The sequence below is a fragment of the Podarcis muralis genome, chromosome 7 (assembly GCF_964188315.1).
Source record: "Podarcis muralis chromosome 7, rPodMur119.hap1.1, whole genome shotgun sequence".
NCBI lineage: Eukaryota > Metazoa > Chordata > Lepidosauria > Squamata > Lacertidae > Podarcis > Podarcis muralis.
In genome coordinates, this window is record NC_135661.1 from 45221013 (window position 1) to 45243803 (window position 22791).

General features: G+C 39.8%; 1 protein-coding gene across 2 annotated transcripts in view; it reads left to right on the forward strand.

The window, feature by feature from the left end:
• The first annotated feature begins 2816 nt into the window (after positions 1-2816).
• The window catches only part of CARMIL2 (capping protein regulator and myosin 1 linker 2), a 66665-nt gene continuing 46690 nt past the window's right edge, over positions 2817-22791 (forward strand). Inside the window, exons 1-12 of one of the 2 annotated variants that reach the window (XM_077931695.1) lie at positions 2817-2940; positions 4979-5067; positions 6957-7007; positions 8654-8713; positions 12000-12121; positions 13699-13796; positions 16263-16333; positions 17022-17095; positions 17936-18011; positions 19021-19109; positions 20385-20479; positions 22170-22256. In XM_077931695.1, the coding sequence (XP_077787821.1) occupies positions 2901-2940; positions 4979-5067; positions 6957-7007; positions 8654-8713; positions 12000-12121; positions 13699-13796; positions 16263-16333; positions 17022-17095; positions 17936-18011; positions 19021-19109; positions 20385-20479; positions 22170-22256 (952 nt within the window). In that variant the 5' untranslated portion in view covers positions 2817-2900. Of the gene's footprint in view, positions 2941-4978; positions 5068-6311; positions 6575-6956; positions 7008-8653; positions 8714-11999; positions 12122-13698; positions 13797-16262; positions 16334-17021; positions 17096-17935; positions 18012-19020; positions 19110-20384; positions 20480-22169; positions 22257-22791 lie in introns of those variants that run through there. The other variant, XM_077931694.1, reaches the window with a different exon arrangement.

Sequence of the window (22791 nt, forward strand, 5' to 3'; positions counted from 1 at the left end):
AGACCTATTTTCAACCAAACTTGGCCTGCTGACTTTCTCCTCAAGGGGCAGGGGGATGGCACACTGGCTCCCAGTTTGCTATGGCAGGAGGAATATTGCTTTCCGCAATGGGGATTGGTGGAGGCTGTGCACTGCCAAAGAACAAAGGGGTGGGGAAGTAGTGAAAAAGCTTTATGGAATGGCAGGATATAGCTGAAGCAGAAGTAATAAACAGCATAGCTGTTATACTGGACTTTGGCGTTTCCAGAGTGCTTTTCCCAGTTGCTGAAGTGCTTCTCATGCATTCTCAGAAATGTTTGTGGCAATATGGTGACGGCCAATATCAGAGCTGAGCTATATTACTAACAGCACTTTCTGGATTGTACCAATTATAAGATAAGTGCATTTTTAATTCATCTGTTCTAAAAAAGTGTAGGCTCCAGCACATAGAAAATCAGCTTATCAAGGGCTGAGGTTCTAGGTACAGTGGTACCTCGCAAGACGAATGCCTCGCAAGACAAAAAACTCGCTAGACGAAAGGTTTTTCCATTTTCGAGTTGCCTCGCAAGACGAATTTCCCTATGGGCTTGCTTCGCAAGACGAAAACGTCTCGCGACTTTGTTTCCTTTGTCTAAATAATAATTTGCAAGACGAAAAATTCGCTAGACGACAAAACTTGCGGAACGAATTAATTTCGTCTTGCGGGGCACCACTGTAGTACTTTTCATGAATAGCTATTAACATGGCAAAGAAAGATGTGCTGTGGACAGCCAGTCTTATCTCGTAGTGGGTACATGTAAAATTTTTCTCTTGCACAAGGGTACACAAATGGGATGCGGGTGGCGTTGTGGGTTAAACCACAGAGCCTAGGACTTGCCGATCAGAAGGTCGGCGGTTTGAATCCCTGTGACAGGGTGAGCTCCCGTTGCTCGACCCCTGCTCCTGCCAACCTAGCAGTTCGAAAGGACATCAAAGTGCGAGTAGATAAATAGGTACCACTCCGGTGGGAAGGTAAACGACGTTTCCGTGCGCTGCTCTGGTTCGCCAGAAGCGGCTTAGTCATGCTGGCCACATGACCCAGAAGCTGTACGCCAGCTCCCTTGGCCAATAAAGCGAGATGAGTGCCGCAACCCCAGAATCTGCCACGACTGGACCTAATTGTCAGGGGTCCCTTTACCTTTAACTTGTGGCACACACGCTCACACTATGATGTAGGGCTTGATAAACCTGTTTTTGCTTCCTAGAAACTTCAAAAATGGATGGCGTAGTCTTGTGTTCAGTTTAGGAACATAAAATTTTGCTGGAGCAGACTAGCCTAATATCCCATTTCCCATCATAGACAACCATTGGTTGTTGGTTTTATTCTATTTTATAGCCCCTGGGTTAGCTGCCTTGGACTGTATAATAGAAGTTGGAATAGAAATATTTTAAATTTAGAAATAAAACATGCTACTGGGAAGTTCATGAGGATATGAAGGGCTCTTGCAGTTTTGATTCCCAGGTATTCAGTATTCAAAGGCCATTCAACCAGGAGGGCTCCATTTAGCCATCATTACTTCTAATAGTGAACTTGGGTGAGTGCCAGCAGGTATGAGGCCATGGAGAAGCGGGATTATCAACTGCTTAGAGCAGGGGTAGGCAACCTAAGGCCCGGGGGCCGGATGCAGCCCAATCGCTTTCTCAATCTGGCCTGCAGATGGCCTGGGAATCGGCATGTTTTTATGTGAGTAGAATGTGCCCTTTTATTTAAAATGCATCTATGGGTTATTTGTGGGGCATAGGAATTCTTTCATTTATTTATTTTTTTCAAAATATAGTCCAGCCCACCACATGGTCTAAGGGACGGCTGAAGAAGGTTGCTGACCCCTGGCTTAGAGGAAGCTAGAAATACGCTGATTTAAAATAACAGTAACCAGGGGACTAAAAACTAGCCCAACGGGTTGAGCATGCTTAGTAGAAACAACATTTAGTGTTGGAAAGGAAAAATGAGGGCCCAGCTCAATGGATAGCTCAGTTGGCATGGTGCTGATAACACTCAAGGTTGCAGGTTCAATCCCTGTATGGACCAGCTGCATATTCCTGCATTGCAGGGGGTTGGACTAGATGATCCTCAGGGTCCCTTCCAACTCTACAGTTCTATGATTCTGAGAGGAATGCCCTGCCTGAATCCCTTCTAATGTAAAACATCCTCAAGAAGCATGTGGTTCACTGCATTTTTTGAACACGAAGAGTACTACAGCTAGAAGTTGATAACACATTTTGTTGCAGGTTCAGTTAGTCACTACTATTGATCAGGGATTGGAAACCTGTTGCCCTCTATATATTATTGAATTCTCAACAACCAAGGCCAGCAGCTAGGAATAGTAAGATAGTAAATCGAACAACAACTGGAGGGCTACTGCTTTCCCTTTTGTGATATAGAAGCACTTACATATAATGAATTTGTCTAATCAGTTTGTTGGCTCACTGTTTTTGCTGGTCCAACAGTAAATAGTGGCAGCCTTCAGTTTGCCCTCAGGCTGTTAAAACTAGAGAATAATCTTTAGTGCTTATTGCCCAAATAATCTTTAGTGCTTATTGCCCAAATTCTGCAGGACTTTTCTTCAGCTGGGCCAGTTTCACACAATGCTGTTTGCTCCTTGGATACATTATAGAATAAGCAAGAGCTCACCCTGGTACTCAGTGCTGTGCTCAACTAATTTGCTTTTTTTACTTTTGCCTGTTGCCTGCTGCCTGTTTTCTTATTCAGTATGTTTTGAGGTGGGTGGGAGACAGGAAGAGGCACCCTGAGGTGAAGAGGAGGAGGTAGGAAGCACGGCAGCTGCTGCCTTGTTAGTAACCTGCTTAAACTTGACGGAAACAAGTGTTCATTCTGATGCTTTTGCAGAAGGCCAGGCTTCTGCTCGAGCAGGATCCAGAAGATGGCTGCCTCTTTCAAGGAGATTCCTGCAGAACTGCATGGTACGTAAAGGGTTTGTCATGCAAGGAAAGGCCAATAGATCTTTATGGTCACCTTGGTTCTGGATGTCATTTTTGATAGTGGGGTGCTTTTGTGTAAAACCTGCCTCCATTTCCTCAATGTCTCTCTGTTTACAGATTAAATTCTAGGCCAGAGATTTGAGCTCTAATTCTGGCTTTGGGACTGAGATGTTAGTTTTGATAATGTTTTATGGTGATGGAGGGAAAGGGGGAGCAACCAAACAGAGGTGCTTTAATCTCGTAATTTTCAGAAATATGACAAGCTTCAGATGCATTAGGTGTACTTGGCTAGCACCAATTTTTCTACACTCATGAGGGCTGGAGCTGCACCTTAAAAATAAAATAAGTTGGGACACCAAAAATTATAATAGAGCTGGGCCTTGTAGCCTGTCATCTAGCACTTTCCCTCCAACTGCTTCCATATATAGATGCTCAAACAGTAAGAATCTAGAAGGCCTAACAGAAGGCCCACAAGAGCTACTGTACTTTGAAATCTCAGAGCAATCTTGCCTGAACAGAAACTCTTGTGCTGCAGTTTAATAAGCAGTAGCTGACAAGCTTCACAAGCCTGAGAGTTTAATTAACGGCCCAGTGTATCAACTCCCTTTGACTGGCAATGCTTAGCACTGCCTTTAAAAGCAAAAATGGGATACTCTGGTTTCTCTCCAGATCATATAAATCTTTCACCTTTTAGAAACAAAAATTGCCACGAGCTAAAACAGAATTACATTTTTCAGCACTCAGTGTTTTTTCCTCAGGTGCCTACGTACGTAGAGGTTGGTTAGGTTGGCCCCCACCAAAATTGTGAAGAAAGATGGAGAGAGCTGGCGATTGCCAAGGTAGCAAGAGACAATTTGTGTGTGTGCCGATACAGCTCCTTGCCTAGGGCACAAGGGAGCCTATGTACGTCTCTGATTTTACTATTTTACACACACTGATGGTGACTCCAGAAAGTTTAGAAACTCCTGATAATGAAGACATGATAATACCAACTACGCAAAAGTCAGTAGGTCAAACAAAAGTAGACTTCCAGCTTCTGTGGTCACCTTTCCTCACATTTATACTTATTCCTACCCATGGATTAAAAAGGCTACGCTACAAATGTTGTATCCCAATATAAAAACTGAGGAAGTAGTGTTTTTTTTAAAAGAAATGTTTTATCATATTATGCATTTTTGCATTAAAGGTGTATGGGTGGTTGTTTTTAATGAAAACAGATGGGCACTGATAGGATTGCAGCAGGCATGGAAGGTAAATGTAACCCTTCCCCCCCCCCCCCCCCTGCTTCTGTCCTGAGAGAAATCACTCCTTTGTAGCTGCTAATGGAAGGAAATCCCCTGTTGGCCTGCTACAATGCCAACAATTATCAGCCCCATGTAGCCCTGGTGATGCCATTTGATTCCCCCCCCCCCCCAAATGAGCATAATACAAAAAAATACTTAGATAACATAAGCCCTTTAGAGGACTTCCCCCGCCCCAAGGCAGAAAGTGAGCTATCTTATTTTAGCACAACTTTTAGCCAATTGCCAAAGCCTCTGGTCCTGGTTCTGTGCCCAGCCTCACCTTAACATTCATATTCCTTGCTATTATTTTGGCAGCTAAGACTGCAATCCTATTTATTTTCATTTATCTGGGAGTAAGCCCTATTGAACTTGGGACTGCTTCTGAATAGACACATGCTGCTAGAATGCAAAATTTTGTGACCCTGACCCATGTACATTTATGCATTATAAAAATTTAACGTATTTTTATACTGCTTAATTACCAAAGTTTCTAAGCAGGGATTTGGCAACTTGGCTTAATTTTATTCAAGCACATTTAAAATAAAAAATAATAATAATACAATCTTCTATAGACTTCCCACGTTCCCATTCTGCTCGAGAAAAGTTTTATGAAAGCTCAAGACCGGTTTAGAGATTGTGGCAAGGATTTCCTCCCCTCTTTTAGGGGCTTCTGTAAAAGAAAGAGTCTGCCACATGTCTGCAGGCCATTTATTTATCCCGTCTTGTCTCTTTTTCAGAAAGCATCACCAATTTATTAGGGACACATGACATCATCCTGCTGGATGCTCAACTCCACATCAAATCCAAAGTTGAAAATATTGTCCTGGTATGTATAGATAGCTCAATTTTGGTTTGTGTATGTTTCCCAGGTCTCTACACCATGCAGCTGAATGTCATGGCCTGTAAAGATTTCCTAGGTCACATGCATCCCAACATGCTGCAGCACTTATATGGATCTTTCTTGATAAAGAGTAACTACAAATATCCATCAATACAGAAATAATGAATTAGGGTAGCATTCTGTATACCATTCTAATTACTGTAATCTGGTACTGCTGAGTACTTGCTTCTGCACCTCTGTAATATCTACTCAAGTTGTATGTTTGCAAGTAAACATTCCTGCATTGCAGGGGGTTGGACTAAATGACCCTTGGGACCCCTTCCAACGCCACAATTCTATGATTACCAAGTTTACTATTCCTAAGCATATTTACATGGATGTACATTCCACATATTTTAGTGTTACTGTAAATTATTCCTAAGTAACTAAGCTTTGCAATCAGAAGCAAAGAGACTCTTATTTTATAATGGCAAAAATTTTGATTATGGGAGAAATATAGGTATAGCTGCAGTCTCATCCTTTATGAAACATTCAATTGGACTAACAAGAAAAAGAAAAGGCATAACTAAGTCTGCAGTCCTGTACACACTTACCTATTTGAACTTGTGGAAGGAAGGTTCATTAAAACTCAATTGAGCAATACCTCTGAGCAGAACCCATAATCTTTAGATTTCTTACCCACCTTTCATCATAAGGGCCCGGGTTGGATGGCAACAATATGAAAATCAATTAAATATTTTTAATTCTTAAGGATTCTGCTGTTAGCTTTACAAACAGTGGAGACAATAGATACAAAAGTGTAAAAATTTAATATAAGATTAGGCAGTATACTGCAGAGTAGATCCTGTAATGTAGGTGCAACCTGTTCTGACCAAAATAAAATAAAATTGAGGTTCTTTAAAGAATTGCAGCTTATTTATTTATTTATTTATTTCCTTTCCTCCAATTGGCTCAGGCTAGCAAAAGCATATACGGTTTGTCTTACCACCCCATTTTGTTATTGGGGTGTGTGTGTGTTTAAATCTACTGTATAATGTTTTATTTATTAAATTTGTATTCTACCCTGACGATGATCACAGGGTGGTTCACAACACACACAGTTATTATATTGTTGGAAATCACCTTGAGACTTTTGCTTTGAAATGCAGCTTATAAATAGTCTTAATAAGTCACAAACTACTTTGCAAAGGACAGCCCTCTATTTGAAGGATTGCCTGATCCAAATACAGAGATGAGGAACCCTAAGAAAAGATAGCAGGTGCCTTGAAGCTGGCAATCCACAATTATGACACCTGAGCAGCAGGCTGATCAGGCACACAGAGAACCTGATCAGTCTTCCCCCTTCACGGTGAGATGCAGGGCTTTTTTCAGCCGGAAATCACTGGAACTGAGCTCCAGCACCTCTCAGGTGGGCTGCCATTGCCATTATAAGAGAACCAGAGTTCACAGTGAGTTCCAGCACCTCATTTTCCAGGAAAATAACACAGATGAGGTATATTGCATTTCTTATTTAAATGACAGCAATACTTTGAAAATTTGCACCTGTAGCTATAAACTAGCACATGTACATTTTATGCAATTCTGTGTCCTTGTTCTTGATCATGCAGTTTTAAGTGGCCACCTTCGATTCAATACTTTATTTTGGGGACTGAGGCCTTAAGTTTCTCTCAGCCTTCTCAAAATTGGCCCTCTGGCAAAATTATGCCCCCCCCCCCCCCGGTTACTGATAAAAATTGCAAAAGTAAGTCCTTAAGCCCCTTGTAGACGTTGTTCACCATTTTCTCTCATAAATCCCTGTATGTGAAAATGCAATTAGGCCTCCTCCTCCTCCTCCTCCTGATCTCTGCTCTCTTTGGCCTTGCCTTGCTATCCAGGTTTTGATGCCCTGGCGAGCTCTGGTGGTGCTGGCGAAACTCCCGGTCAAGGTAAGACCTGCCCTAACCATGGTTTCTCTTAGGACTTTTTTTGTATTGGATCAGCTTGTTCTTTGTTGCAGATTGTTTCTTCAGCTTGTAAACAGCCTTGTGTGTTGTAATATAGGAAGGTCGCGTATAAATTAAATGAAATGTGTATAAATAGGAAGGTGGCGTATAAATGAAATGAAATGAAATGAACTTGAACCCCAGAGCAGGCCCTCCTGGCTCTCTTCTCAGAGCAGTTAGCCGTTCTAGTCAGGTTTGCACTCCTTCCTAAAATACCACATTTTCAATTGGTCTCTGGAGGCCCAAGAAGCCTTGGTGGCTTCATATTATTACCCATCCCCAACAGTGTAATTCTAGCATTATGTGGGATTTGGTTTTTTTCTTTCCTGTTTGCAATAGTTTTTATTTGATTTTACAAATATAAATTTATAACATTACCAACTACATATCCATATAAGGAGATTTCTCTGAATCTCGAGACATCCCGCCCCCCATCCTCTCCATGGGTCCTATTGTCAACATTTTAAACTGCATATTATTTTATAATCTATATTTTGTATCTGTCCATATTGTCCATAGTGTTTGTTACATTACAAGTGAGATTAATATCCTGCTATCCTGCTAATGTTTTCATCTGCTTACAGTGGTCACCTAAATAAAATTTTCCCATTCTTTCTTGAAGTTTTTGTGTTCTTGGTTCCTGAGCTTTCCGGTCAGTTTTGTCATTTCAGCGTAGTCTAACAGCTTGGTTTGTTCATTGTACAGGATTTCTTTATTAGTTAGGAATTCTCCCCAAACTAAAATCCCCTCATACTGTTACATAATATGCTATTTCATTACCACAGGAGTCCCAGGCAAACCCTAGGCACAAACTGAATGACAAACCAGTGAAATTTCTCAGTTGTTTTTTTTTTTAAAATTATAATTCTACTACTTTTTGCTTTAATGCAGTTCATGTTTCTTTTTTGAGGCTCAGCTTTCAGGCCTTTCTTGACTGGGGAAGTGGGAGGGGTACATCCTTACTTATTTATACCACAGGCCTTGTATACTGTTTAATAATAATAATAAATCTCTAAGCTGTTTCCATAAAATATTCATTACAAAATAGCAAAAAAATAAGACTTTTAAAAACAGGAGACAAAATAATATCAAAATATAGACAAAATAATATCAAAATATAGATAAAAGAAAAACATTTTTAAAAACAAATGTTTTTACATGTATGTATGTTTTTACATGTTCATTTAGGCTTGCCTAAATGAAACAGTTTTTGACAGGGTCCGAAAACAGTATAATGATGGCACCTGACTAATATCAATAGGTAGGGAGTTCCATATAACTTTCTGGTTTAAAATGCTAAAGTATAAACTATTGTGCAACTCTCCCCTTCCGAAAACACATATTATTTCATAGAATTGTAGAGTTGGAAGGGACCTTAACCTGCAGGAGAGCTGTGCTCACAGCTTATGCAAGACAAGATGATATGAAAGCATTTTCTGTGTTGGTAAATATCTGAAGAATAAAATATTGTTATTGCATCAGTTACAAAGGACACACACATACAGGTGTACATTTTAGGTTTCCCTTTAAAATGCATTGGCTACCTGATCCCTCTGCACTTACCTACCTTTGCATGTTTCCACCTGCAGGTACAAGTAAGCTTCAGCTTCTTAGCTGTGCAGATCATCACGATAGGAGGAGATAACTGGGTGAGTGCAAAATTTTTGGGATCAGGCTGTTGTGATTCTCTCCCTGTGCCATACAGACATTAAGCACACTTTTCCTCCCCTCCCTATGGGGCAAGGGTCTAGTGTTGGGGGGGGGCAGATGCCAGATAATCTTTCCCCACAGTAAATGCTACAAAGCTGTCATGTGTGCACATAGACCAAGATTTTGTATATAACTGGTCCCAAATATTCATTTTAATCATGTCCTTAAACCAACAAGACCATCCTTAATGTTGCCATTTTATTTTATTCCATTCCATTTTATTTACTATGTCTACTTCTGTACCTTCTGTAACAAAACTGATGTACAGAAATGAAGGTGATGTTTTCTTGGCACTGGAAATAAAATGACAGGGAAGCTTTCAGCTGCTTGATTTATGTGTGTCAGACCACTGTAAAGGCACAGAAGTGGGACCAGTAAATTTTTTGATTGCTCTGACATTAAACAGCCAGTCGATTGTCATTAAAATTACTCATGTCCAGCAGTTAAAGGGCAGTAGACGACATTCTCTCTTGGTAAAAAAAATAATCCCGTTTCTGATGCTTACTGAAGAATCAAAGGGCACTCCCCAAATTGAAGAGGGGGGAAAAAGAATTACACCACATTCTATTGTTGATTGGTTTAATAAAGTGCGGACAAATGCCTTAATGAGCCAACTGACCCATTATAAAAATATGGAAGAAATAAGTGTATACCATCAGTCTTCAAATGGTGGGTCTGGACTCACTCCTGGGTCATGGACTGATCTACCACCCTACAAATATATAGCAAGTAATTAATAATAATAATAATAATAATAATAATAATTTATTATTTATACCCCGCCCATCTGGCTGGGCCTCCCCAGCCACTCTGGGCGGCTTCCATAAAAACCAAAAATACAATAAAATATCACATGTTAAAAACTTCCCTGAACAATTTCAATTAAGAAATTGGTCCCTAGGTGTATGGTTGGGTTAAAGGTGTCTGAAAATGTTGACTACTGCCTTAGACAGTAGACATTTGGGCAGCACTAGCAAGTGGATGTTTGTATTCTGACTATATTTTTCACATTTTTATGTATTTATTATTATTGTATTTTTACTCTTTGTTGTAAATCACCTCAGGATTCTTTGAAGAGAAAAGTAAACTATAAATTTAATGAACCCCAAAACTTATCTATACACATTTGTTGAACACTGGATTTATCAACTACTGAAGCGTTAAGTTTCAAGATAATACGCATCCATACGCATTACAGTGGTGCCTCGCAAGACGAAATTAATCCGTTCCGCGAGTCTCTTTGTCTTGCGGTTTTTTAGTCTTGCGAAGCACGGCTATTAGCGGCTTAGCGGCTTAGCGGCTATTAACGGCTTAGCGGATTTAAGAAAAAGGAAACAAACTCGCAAGAACTTGCAAGACGTTTCGTCTTGCGAAGCAAGCCCATAGGGAAATTCGTCTTGCGGAACGACTCAAAAAACGGAAAACCCTTTCGTCTAGCGAGTTTTTCGTCTTGCGAGGCATTCGTCTTGCGGGGCACCACTGTATTCTCACTTTTATTATGTATTGTTTATTTTGTGCCTAATATTTTTGTATTCAGCAGTGATTCATTCTGTGCTTGTTGCTATTGTATGTAATGCACTTAAGTGTTAAGTACATTAACACCTATTTCTAGTTATATTTAATTTATTTATATTAATAATTCATGTTATAGTCTTATCCTTATATTTAATAAAACAAAAAGCAAACAAACGAGGAATTGCAATTCAGCAGCTAAAATCCCAATTGTTTCTCTTTTCTGCTAACAATTCTTAGAAATTTATTACCCCTATTTTGCACCAATTTTTGCTTTTTATGTGTTCATTATGTGTTCGTTTTCACATGTGAAATATTGGAGGCTATGGAGCAGGTCTAATTTTTCACTGCAGGGACCATAAGAACTCAAATTTAGAAGGAATGTTTTCTTTCCTTTCCAATGTTTCTTACAGAGAAGATGATGCATATAAGCAAACATAATTATTAGATCCCAACTCTACGAACAATCAAAAAGGAGATATTAAACTGCTTTGTTTGACGATTGAGTCAGACTTTGAAATTAGCCTAGATTTGAATTGTTTGCCAGTAGTATTAGCAACCTATTAATGTAAAGGTACCCCTGACCGTTAGGTCCAGTCACAGCCGACTCGGGGGTTGCGGTGCTCATCTCGCTTTACAGGCCAAGGGAGCTGGCGTTTGTCCGCAGACAGCTTCCGGGTCATGTGGCTAGCATGACTAAGCTGCTTCTGGTGAAATAGAGCAGCGCACGGAAACACCGTTTACCTTCCCTCCGGAGCAGTACCAACGAAGACAACAGTTTGGGACCTATGAAAGAAGAGTTGCTTCGCACATGGTTACAGGGCCATAAGCATCATTTGGCTTATTTTGTGTCAGATTTTGCTTTCAGATTCTTTTTATACACTTTTTTCCCCTACATGGTATTTTGTTGTTCTGTGCTTGAGGTTCTTCTGCCTTTCTGTGTGTGTGTGTTTTTAAAGCACAGGTGTATTTGTTATCAAGTGTTCTTACACCATATTCTTCCTTAAGCTCAAAGCTCTTTTGAGGACCTTGGACATTGCTGAGGTCCACATCTATTTAACTTCAGCAGTGATATAACAAAAGGCACTTTCTCATAATACATCATGTAATTCTCCCTCTTTCAAAAAGTTCCCTGAGGATATAGATCATCTCAGTGGGTGGGCAGGGAATAAAATGTTTTAAAATCAACTCAGTCTTGTATGGAGAAAGACACATTTGGAGCCTGGGGAGTGAAAATATTTACAAATGTTCAATATTTTAGTCATTTTGCTGGAAGATTTTTCTTTAGATAGAAAGTATGGGATTTTTTTATATACCCTTTCTACTTGCTTTCCATTATTTTCTTTTATTTATTTTATTTTATTATTTTATGATATTAGCATCTTCTGTGTAGCTCGTCCTCTTTTCCAGAGGAGATTTGGGGTTATTACATCTCCTTTTTTTGCTTGTGATAATTTCATAATACCTCCCTTCTCTAAAGAAAATTATTCATTTTAATTTAATAGTAATAGTGAGAATAAAAAGCTCATGTATGTTGGACAACAAAATGAGTATTAATGTTTTGTTATAAATTATTTATCACATTACAAATATTATTTTAGTACCCTTGTTTAAAATAGTGTGTATTATGAGATAATAACTATTGTTTAAATACTGAAACTTTTAAATAGAAAATATCTCCCCTCTTATGTCTTCTCTTCTACTTAACTAAAGGTTGTCGTGGAGACAGAAAAATCTTCTTTTGAATTTGAGTTCTTGTCATTGGATGATTTGGAGCACATGGTCATCCACATAGTCACATCTCTGAAGAAGATCTTTCCAATTTCTTCACCTGGGTAAGGGGGTTATGTAGTTTACCAAAGCCCAAGATTGTACATATATTGGAGACTTTTGAACAGGTTGGGGAACCTGTGGCCCTGTATATATTGTTGGACTAAAATTTTCACCATCTCTGACCATTAACTATGTTGGCTGGAGCTGATGGAAGTTAGAGCCGAACAAAATCTGGTGGGACACAGGTTCGCCAGCCTACATTAGAAGATATGGGCTGAACACTGGTGACCAGGGCCAAACTAGTTAGATGGGTTTGGAGTGGTTATTATTATATAGCACATTAGCATGCTCAAATCAGGTACAATATCTTAAATAAAACATATAACAGGGCTAGCCACCATGGTACTGTCCAGATATTTTGGGCTACAGCTTCCATCATCCTTGGCTATTCTAGCTGGGTTTGATGGGAGTTGTAGTACACAACATCTGGAGGGTGTCACATTGGTTATCCTTGCCTCACAACAACCCTTTAAATCAGGGCAGTGTTATTATGCTTCACATTGCAGGTATGAAGATGTGGGGTGAAACAGTAGAGAATGTAAGAGATAGTGGTATGCCTAAGGCTTTCCTATAGACTCATTACGTGATTTGAACAAGAGATTTATTGGCTAACAGTTCAGTCTTATATCCACTATCCTATACTAGCATCTGTTTCCCAAAAGCATCTTGTCTGAAGCATCTGTTACGCTTGAAAGGTATAGTGGAAGCTCACTGACACAGCCCATTAGGGAAAGGGACTATAGCTTTATGATAAAGCACATTTTTAGCTCATGTTTCATACCCAGATAATGCAAGAAGTGATAATGCAGTGGGCAGCCAACACTTCTTGGTCTTCATATTTTTTAAAGACTCAAGCCGATAACAGTTCTGATGAGAGGACAATAAAGTACTTGGTTGTGGATAACTACACAACATTGATCTATCTAGCTTAGTATCATCACCACTGAGAGGCAGTGGCTCTCCAGATAATAAGCTTTGAGTCTTTCTTGGCCCTGGCTGCAAATACCAGGGGTTGAACCTGGGACTGGTTGCAGGCAAAGCTTGTGCTTTACCATCTTCATCTTACAAAGCCATGGCAGACCTCAGTTAATGTATAAGCGGGGGGCAGGAATAGAGCACAGATGATATGTTGTTGAAACCAGATAGAAGCCTACAATACCTTCTTATTTCTGAGAAGGTACAATGGTCACATTTACAAGTAGTATTTGGAAACTGATTTACTGAGACTGTGCCAGGGCAATATTGTAAGAATGACAGGGTGTTACAGATCAGCACATGTTCTGGTTGAAGTTTCCAGAAGCATTTTTGGTTTAGAGATGCGTAACTGATTACCTTAAGCACCAGATGTTTCAACAGTACCAATTTATTTGTTTCTTTTAAACAAAAGAAAGGTAGGGGGGGTACGTGAGTGGACAGTGTTGTTATATGAGTCCACTAGATGGCTGTGGACTTAATTAGGTGGAATCAGGAGCTTCCTGTGTCTGTCCCGATAATAATGTTTTTGTCCAACTTCCTGACCGGTGCGTCCTCTAAGCCTTCAGTGAAAAAAATGTAATTGGTTTTTCCCTTTGTTTTGAAGAAACCTACTCCAAAATGCCTCCCCCATCTTGGTCGACAGAATAAAAGCGATAACAGATTCCTTGGAAGAATTACTAAAGGAAAATCAAGGCCCATGTGGTAATCTTTATATATGAAAATTATTGGAGGAAAATATGTTGGAAGTAATTGTTGAGCCAAGCTATAGTTGTGAAGAATTGTAAACTAGGGATAAGGAAATATATCAATTCTGGTTTCTCATTTTTCTCTACATTTTCACAGCTGTTTGCAATTATTGTTTTTAAAAATAATCCTCATGAAAATTCACCAGCATTTGTGTGAATTTCTCCTAATATACACATTTGTTTATGCAGTTTCTCCTGATATAATAAATTTAATGTTATCTTCATTAACATATTCAATTATATGCACATTTTGTCCTAGTATATGTATTTTGTTATCCATTCCCTGGCTGGATAAGTGTACTGCAAAATTTGGAGAATGCAAATTTTGAAGGATGGTTATGTTTCTCTAATGTTTCTGAAAGTTTGAGTTAGGTAGGCTCCTCTCTGCAAAGTGAATCAAATTTCTCCCCTATACCTAGTCTAAACTAGCCTTTAAAATATGCTTACAAAAGTTTTTAGCCTTTTTAAAAAAGTGAGCTACTGGGGGTCGTAGGGAAGGGACGTATGGCTCCATCCTCAGACAGCCCACTGTTTCCTATATTGGGCGCAGAGGAAGCACAGAACTTGTTTATCCACCTGCATGCAGTTTCTTGTTGTGTGTGGCAACTAGGTGAGTGCTTAAATACAAGGCTAGTTGTTTATTATTATTATTATTTTATTATTTATTTATTTATTTATTTATTTAATACCCCGCCCTTCTGGCTGGGTTTCCCCAGCCACTTTGGGTGGCTTCCAACAAAACATTAAAATACAACAATTCATCAAATATTAAAAGCTTCCCTAAACATACAATTTAAACTAAAAGTTTAAACTAAACTAAAAGTTTAAACATATTATTAAACTGGTGGTAAAACTAAAGCTTACTTCCCTTAGAGTGTTCTAGCCTTTAAAAAATCTGACAATTCTGAATTCATATGAATTTAGCATAAGCACAGATTGGAAAATAGGGCTGCAGGGTGTGTGTGTGTGTTTTTGACCTTGGCTTCAGAAGCACAGAGTTGCTAGTAGCTGCCACTCTGGCACCCTTTCTAGGAATCATTTTATGTAGAACTTGCCCTGGACTGCAGATGCTTATGCAGCCATCTCCCCATGTGCACATATGGTCAGTTTTTCCCTTGATTAAGACTGCCATCCTCTATTGGTTTACCTGGGAGTAAGCTTCACCGAACACAATAGTTATTTCCAAGTAACCTTTCATAGGATTGGTCCATAGAATATTTATATCCTGCCTTAACAATTATTGATTATCTTCATAGCTGTTCACAAAATGATAAAATATGAACCAATTTTAAACAACATCTTAAAAATGAAACACTAGAAGCAGAAGCAGCCAGACAGTAAAATGGGAGATGAAATTGCCGATAAAGCTAAGCAGCAGCATCCAATTAAGCATTATAAACCATTAAAGGTCTGGGCAAGTAGGCTGCTTTGTGCATCAGCTGTATATATGAGATGATGGTTTCTATGGTTGTGCAGCTGTCAAGTGGCCAGATGCCAAGGAGGACAGCAGGGCTCCTGTGCTATTTAAATAGTTGTAAATAAGAGAGAATTTTAGCATTGACATCTTTTTGTGACATGGTGTGGTCGTTAGGAGGGTTGAATTAGGGCTGGGGAAGCCCTGGTTTAAATCCCAACTCAGCTGTGAAACTCACTGAGAGACTTTTGGTCATTCATTCTTTCTGATGCTGCCTAACCAACCTCACGGGATTATTGTGTGGATAAACTTGACAGGGGAAAAACCATGTGCCCTGCTCTGAGCTCCTTCCAAAAAAAAGGGCAGTATAAAAATATAAGAAATACAAGATTGATATACAGTCAAAGCACTCATAGTTCAAACATGTCCAAACTTTTCAGTAGCTACATTTGCTGTTGTAACAAATTAGGTCTGTTGAGATATTTACAAATTGGAGGAATGAAGCTGGTGGCAACTGACATCTCTTCTCCACTACTGCTTTACTTTATCTCAAATGTACTCCTTTTTATAGTTTTTTCTTAATAGTTTTTTTTAAAATAGATCTACAGCTGTATTTTCTATTTTTGTATCCAGAAGGATTGTTGGCAGGGTTGAGGAGTGAGGAATGGGAGTGATATTACTAATGGCCCAAATATTTGATTTGGGCAAAGTATCTTCTTGGCTCAGAATATCTATATCTTGTGATTTTCCTGCATTATATAAATGTTTAAAAGTAATCACTTTTATATGGCCTGTCTTATAATTTTTGGAGTCTTCAAATACCATAATCTCTGAAATCTCTTTATCACCCATGCAAGATAGGTGTGTATTAATTGAGCTTGAGAGATAGTGGTTTACCTAAGACCAGCTACTAAGTTTCTGGCAAAGGAGAGTTTGGATCTAGAACTTGGATCAGCCTGTAAAATCTGTTCTGCAACATGTTCTGCTAATATCCTCTCACATTTACAGGTGGGTTTTCAGAGACATATGCTGCTCTCTGTGATTACATTGGCCTCCCTTTCCAAGAGGAGATCCAGTGGGTAAGACACAAATTAGTCATTCATACCAAAACAACATGCTTAAGAATAACACACAACTCTGTGGCAGAAAAAAAGTAATGGCCAGAAAATGCTACCGTTTCCTTGTCTCCCACTGCATCAAGGAGTTTAATGTGTGCATGCACTTTTTCCAGATGGTGATTTGGCAACTCATTTGTGTCCGTATTCCCCCAGTTCCATCCTGCATGACCTGTGTACAATTATTATTTTTTGTAAAGTACAGTGGTACCTTGGTTTAAGAACAGCTTAGTTATGAACAACTTGGATTAAGAACGCTGCAAACTCAGAAGTAGGTGTTTTGGTTTGTGAACTTTGCCTTGGAAGCAGAATATGTTCTGCTTCCTGTTGAGTGTGTCTCATTTGTAAATTGAGTCCCCTGCTGCTATGGGAAAGCACGCCTTGGTTTAAGAACGCTTTGGTTTAAGAACGGACTTCTGGAACCGATTAAGTTCGTAAACCAAGGTACTACTGCAGTTCTTAAGACACAGGTATGCCAAGTCTGGCTCAGCATACTGATATTAAGCTCATCATTACTCTTGAGTGGAACTCTTCTGCTTAGAGATGGCTAGGTAGTACTGTTAGCATCTTCAACATTATGTGAATTTGCCAAACGGTCTCTTACCTCCCTGCAATGTGCTAATGTATTTTATTTTTATTTTTATTTTTCAAGGATGTGGATAATATTTATCACAGCCAGGAATGCAGGGAGTTCAACCTGCTGGATTTCAACCACCTCCACAGCCAGTGAGTCCATATAAAAAAAATTGGGTGGGGAGTGAGAAGGGTGAAATCCATGAGGTGGTATTGAAAGCTATGCAGATTAGACCCATTGTAGGTAATAAACATGACTAATTTAAATTCATTCATTTCAATGAGTAGGACTTCATTGAATATCACCTGATATGCAGTCATACCATACAGTGTTAAAATAGCATGAAATCAGCAGTATTCTAATAAATCCAGGAATTCAGTCTCCCAGCTCAAGCCATGTTTATGTGTCAGTGCAAAGCTTGGCTGAGCAATGCTGTGTGCATTTGAGTTTCAAGATACTCAATGAAGCAATTGTGTGATTCCCTTCAATTCCCCTCATCTTCCCTGCATTGGCCCCAAGTGTGTCTGTCTAGAATGTAGCTGAAGACCTCCATAAGTAGGCAGGCCTTTTTTGAATCTAGATCAAATGGGGAGTTGCTGTGTTAGACCATTTTAAAATAATCTTTATTGGGTTTTTTTAAAAAATAAACTGTTCTTAAAAAAAAAATCAGGTGAATTGTGCCTTTTAGAGTCTAGATTTTAACTGTTTAAATTCTAAACTAATTACTTTGTTGAACTGAATAAGCTACATCTCTTGTTGGGTGCATAGTGGATTAGGATAGGTGGATGGGGCCAATGGATAACCTACTTCGTATGCAGAAGGTCCCATTCCTGGTTCAATTACTGGCATCTGTAGGTAGGGCTTGGATATTTCCCTGCCTGAAACCCTGAAAAGATGCTGCCATTGAGTGTCTGCAATACTGAGCTAGATGGATTAATGGTACAACTTGACAGAATACATTTTCTATGTAATATTGCTTTTTCCTGTTGCAGAGATGTGGCTGTTAGTGTGACTAGCCTGTCATTGAATCAGTGGTTCACAAGGCTGTGCTGCAAGGACTTCAAACTGGTGAGTGCAGTGTGCTAGGCTTTTTGGCAAGGACCTCCCTGAGATGGACAGAAGCATAAGAACACAGGATGCAGCCTCCTTGCTGAAGCCAAGCTGGTTTGGGTCTGGTCATTGCCTGGATGGGAGACTGCATGCAAATTCCATGTATAACACCTTGAGTTCTGTGATGGAAGAAAGGCGGGATATAAATAAAACAAATAAATGTAAATTTGAGAGGGATCACCAGAGAACATGATTCACATGCAGAAGGGCCTGGGTTCAATCCCTGACACCCCCAATTGAAAGCATCAGGTAGTATGTGATGTGAAAAGCGCCTGGAGTGGTGATGCCAGATAGAGTAGATAGTACTAGGCTAGATGGACCTGGTTTAAAAAGCATCCTTCTTAATTCTTATGATGATGACAACAACAGCGATGGTTGGCATTTGTGTGGGCAGCTCACAAAAATTAATAAAATACAATATTAGAAATACAATACAAAACAATAAAAAGAATAAAAATGTGCTTCTTGCAGATTTACAGCAAAATATAAACTATAAAACTGAGACGCTCAGATTAAAAGCACTAGTTGTTTAAAAACTCTGCCTGAATAAGGAGGTATGTGCCAGCCATCAAAAAGAGCATAAGGATGATGCCAGGCAAGCCTCTCTTGGGAGGCTATTCCATAAACATGGTGCTGTTACCAAGGAGGCCCTATCCTGGTAGCCACTGAATTTAGCAGGGGCACTTGGAACACAACCTCTGTAGGAGAAGGTGAGTTTTCAGAGTAGGGCGGGGAGAAAATCAGAATATAGAAAAGAGAATTTTACATTTTTTGTCCCATAATTTTCTGCTAGTTGTTAATATGTTATAGGGGTTAGTGATTAATATAATGTCTGTTATTTCCCCCCCAATAATTATTTACAAGTTCTTTGATAATAACTGCCTCTGCCTCTTTCATAAGTCAGAAGTAAAATGTCTTCCTGAACCTTCCCTAGCAGGGCTTCACAGTATATTTTATTCTGCCCTAGAATTTGGATATCCTGGATCAGATTCTCCATGTTCTCAGCAAATCAGTGACTCTGGAAGAGCTGGTGTTGGAAAACTGTGGCTTGAAGTTGTAAGCAGAAAAAGTCTGGAGGTTTCATTATTAATATATAGTGAATTCATAATAAATGGTGGTTGCTGTTGGGAGTGGGACACTGCATGACAACAGGTACACTTTTTTTAACACCATGCAACAAACAGCTTCATAATATATCAGCATGCTGTGGCAATGATCAGACCAGTTATTTAGGATTGAGCAAAATGTCCAGCAAAAGAATTAGGGATGTTATGGAATCTTAGTTAATTAATGAAATGAGTTTAAATGCATGTCGTAAACCAGTCTTCACCAACCAGGTGCCCTCCATATGTTTTGGACTGCAACTCCAGCCAGCATGGTCATACATGGTTGTGATTTAAAAGATCCAGAAGGCGCTGCAAAATCCCGCGGAAGATGGACAGCATTGTGCCAGTCACACACAAAGTGGCAGATAAACACCAGTTTAAGATACAAGTGCAGCACGCACCAACAAGCTTGAACAGTATACAGATTGGAAAAACGAATACTTAAAGCTATGAATAGGAATGTGTCGGGAGTAGAGCATGAGTTCTAAGCTCTGCCACTTAATTGTCTCCATGCCTCCTGCTGTGGTAACCAGAACTATTTCTGATCTTCTCTGACCTTCTGTTTCTTCCAAGAGAAGAACTCAAGAAGACTTGAGTAGGAGTTTGTGCTGCACACATGTGGGTTTAAAAAGATCCTCATGGGCATCCCACCAGAACATTTTCAGTCAGATTGACTTTGACCTTCAGTATGGGCTAAATTTGCAAACCATGCACCAGTCAGTAGGCAGGTCCGGAAGTTCATATTTTGGTCATAATGTTGAGTGTTCCCCCAACCTCTGGCAAGTTTAGGATGCTACCAGGTTGCCCCCTAATCTTGGAACTGGAGTGGGCATCATGGATCATCCCCACCATTGTGCTCCACTTAACATATCTAAAGGGAAGGTTCCCCTTCCCAGTCTCAAAGGTCAGGAGGAGACCTTAGCAACACAGAACCAAAATAGAGCTGGGACTTGCTTCAGGCTGGGACTTGCTTCCATGCAATGTGTTTCCAGTGATGAGTTCTCCATCTCATGCTCCGTGGCTGGAGTTGAGAGGAGAATAAGGAATTGTTCCTGATCTTGCACTGTGCAGCACAAAATCGGGAACAAGGTATCAACCCTTGGGAGAGGAGCAAGTTCTTAGTGACCACAGATGTTTGGTTGGCACGAAGGGAAGTCAAAATGTGTGAGGTACTATTATTTTCATCTGTGGGCTTGTTACTGTGTGAAATCTTTTTCCCTTGCAGTGATTTTGCTCAACGGATGGCCCAGGTGCTTCACAATAATCCAAGCAATACCTTAAACATGCTTAATCTTTCTGGAAACCTGCTTGAGGACCGAGGTAGTGCAATTTCTGATCTCTTGGCCAATATTGCATAGTAGTGACTTGTGTGTTCTGGCCATAATAATAAACTTGGTTCACTGTCTTCACTGGTGGAGGAAGAGGAGTGCGGGGGGAGTGCACCGCCCCCGGCAGCGCGATTCCAGTAAGGTGCCATTGCGGCTGCCCCCAGCCTGCACTAGGCACCACGCCCCTACAGGTGGCATGCCCTGCCCCCAGGACGTGCGGACAGCGCACCCCACCCCCGGGATGTGCGCCAGCCCCACCCCTGCCTGCTCAATGCCCCCCGGTGCTGGAGCATGAAGCTCCGCCACTGACTGTCTTAACTATTTACTTGGTTGCTCTATTTTTTGGCTAAATCCTCCTGCTGCAGTTACCTAGGTATAGAGAATCTCATTTGTTTCCGCCTTTAGAACTTTCAATTACTAAAGTTGCATTCTCTGCCCTGATAGAAAAGAGACCTTTCCAAGTCTTCAATTAGTTTGAGTGCTTCAGCTATTATAAATATGGACTTTTAATTTGTTAAGTGATTCACCATCTTTACTATGTGTGTTTGACCTTACAGTAGCCCTATGAGGTAGGTGACATCAGTCTCCCTATACCAATGGGGAGCTAAGGCTGAGAAATTTGTTTTAAATCCCTACACTGAAGAAGAAGAAGAGGTTGGATTTGAATGTTGGTCCAAGATTAGCTCTGGCCCACACTGGCTTAAGCAGTAAGATTAACTTGGGGAACAGGAGTGAATTTGTTAAACAAATAGCATTTAGTGTGTAATTGCTGCGTGTCATTCATTCACCTTGGGGGAAATTTGCATCACGATATCACCCAATCATTATATAGTCCTGTGTTTTCCTAGTGCTGCTTCCATCTTTTGTAGAATTTCTCCAAGTCTAGATTACTTTTGTGCTTCTTTTTCAGTATTTCCAAGTGGCATAGTTGCAAAATGTGTATTGATACATTGGGCAGGTAGACTTTTCCCCCACTTGGCAAACTTTGACTATTACTTTTCAAGTGGTCATCATATTATCACTGTTCCTCTTTATTTATAATTGTTCTTTTAGTTAGCACTAAAATGCTGCTATCCTATTTTTATATATAACTAAAACTCCCATCAGCCCCAGCCAGCATGGCCAACGGTAAGGGATAACAGGAGTTGTAGGCTGACAGTATCCTGAGGGTCCAAGCTGAGGAAGCAATCTTAAATAAAAGAGTATTTTTCTAAAACTCCCCACTGCCTTACTAGTTGCCACCATTTTATCAATGTGCTGCCCCGCCCCCCAATTTAAAATACTTCTGATCTAAAAACTTAGTCTAAGAGCCATCTGGAACATCTGTAAATCAAAACCTTTTTTTAAAACAAATCATGACATCTCACAGGTAATTACTCTTAAATGAACGAATACCATGGTTCAAATTAAATTATTGATCAGGAAAAAAATTTGATGGGTTATTTTCTGGCCCATCTATGTGGATGAAGCATAGTAGGATGTATACAGAAAAATTACAATACCCCCACCGCCACCCAAGTTGTGTGGAAAGTTGATTGTTGCAATGCCACTTGTAGTTTACTATGGTAGAAGAATTCTTGGGTGGTACTAGGAACTGCCTGCCTAGAAGCACCACTGAAGTACTGGTACATGGCAGTACAATTGCATTCTATGTCTACTCAAGGGTTCTGTTCTCTCTTTAGGTATAATTGCTCTGAGCCAGAACTTAGAGCAAAGCATCAAGGGCTTCCAAAGCTTGAACTTTGCTAGGACCTCCTTGACTCCAAAAGGTACAGGGGGAAACAGTTAGTCCATGGTTGAAGGGTTTGGGGTAGTGGTACTGTTTCAGGATGCTGTATTAGGATGGCATTAGCACAGCAGAGAGAACTGAAATCTAAATCTTCATCTGTGGTATCTATTTATAGTATCTTTATTGTAGTGTCATTATTAATGTTATCTTGCTGTGAGATTTATTGCAGTGATTAGATTTTTTGCCTTCATTCTTCCATATTAATGTTTTATTAGTTCTATTAAATACTGGTTCATATTCCTTTTTTAATAAAATAAATATACATTGCCTGTTTTCTTCACTGCATGGATCCAGGGCTGGCCAAAGCAAAATGTAAATTAAAAAATCCAGCACGACACCTCCAAAGCCTTGATATAGTTAAACAAGCTGATAAATAAAAAAAACCAACCAGACAATTTCTGTTCTTTAATGGCACTGGGACCAGCTCAAGAACTTTTTTACCTGAGAGGGAACAAAAACAGCATGCCCCATGGGTACAGCCAAGTAAAAGTGTATAGGAGCCAAGACTGACTACT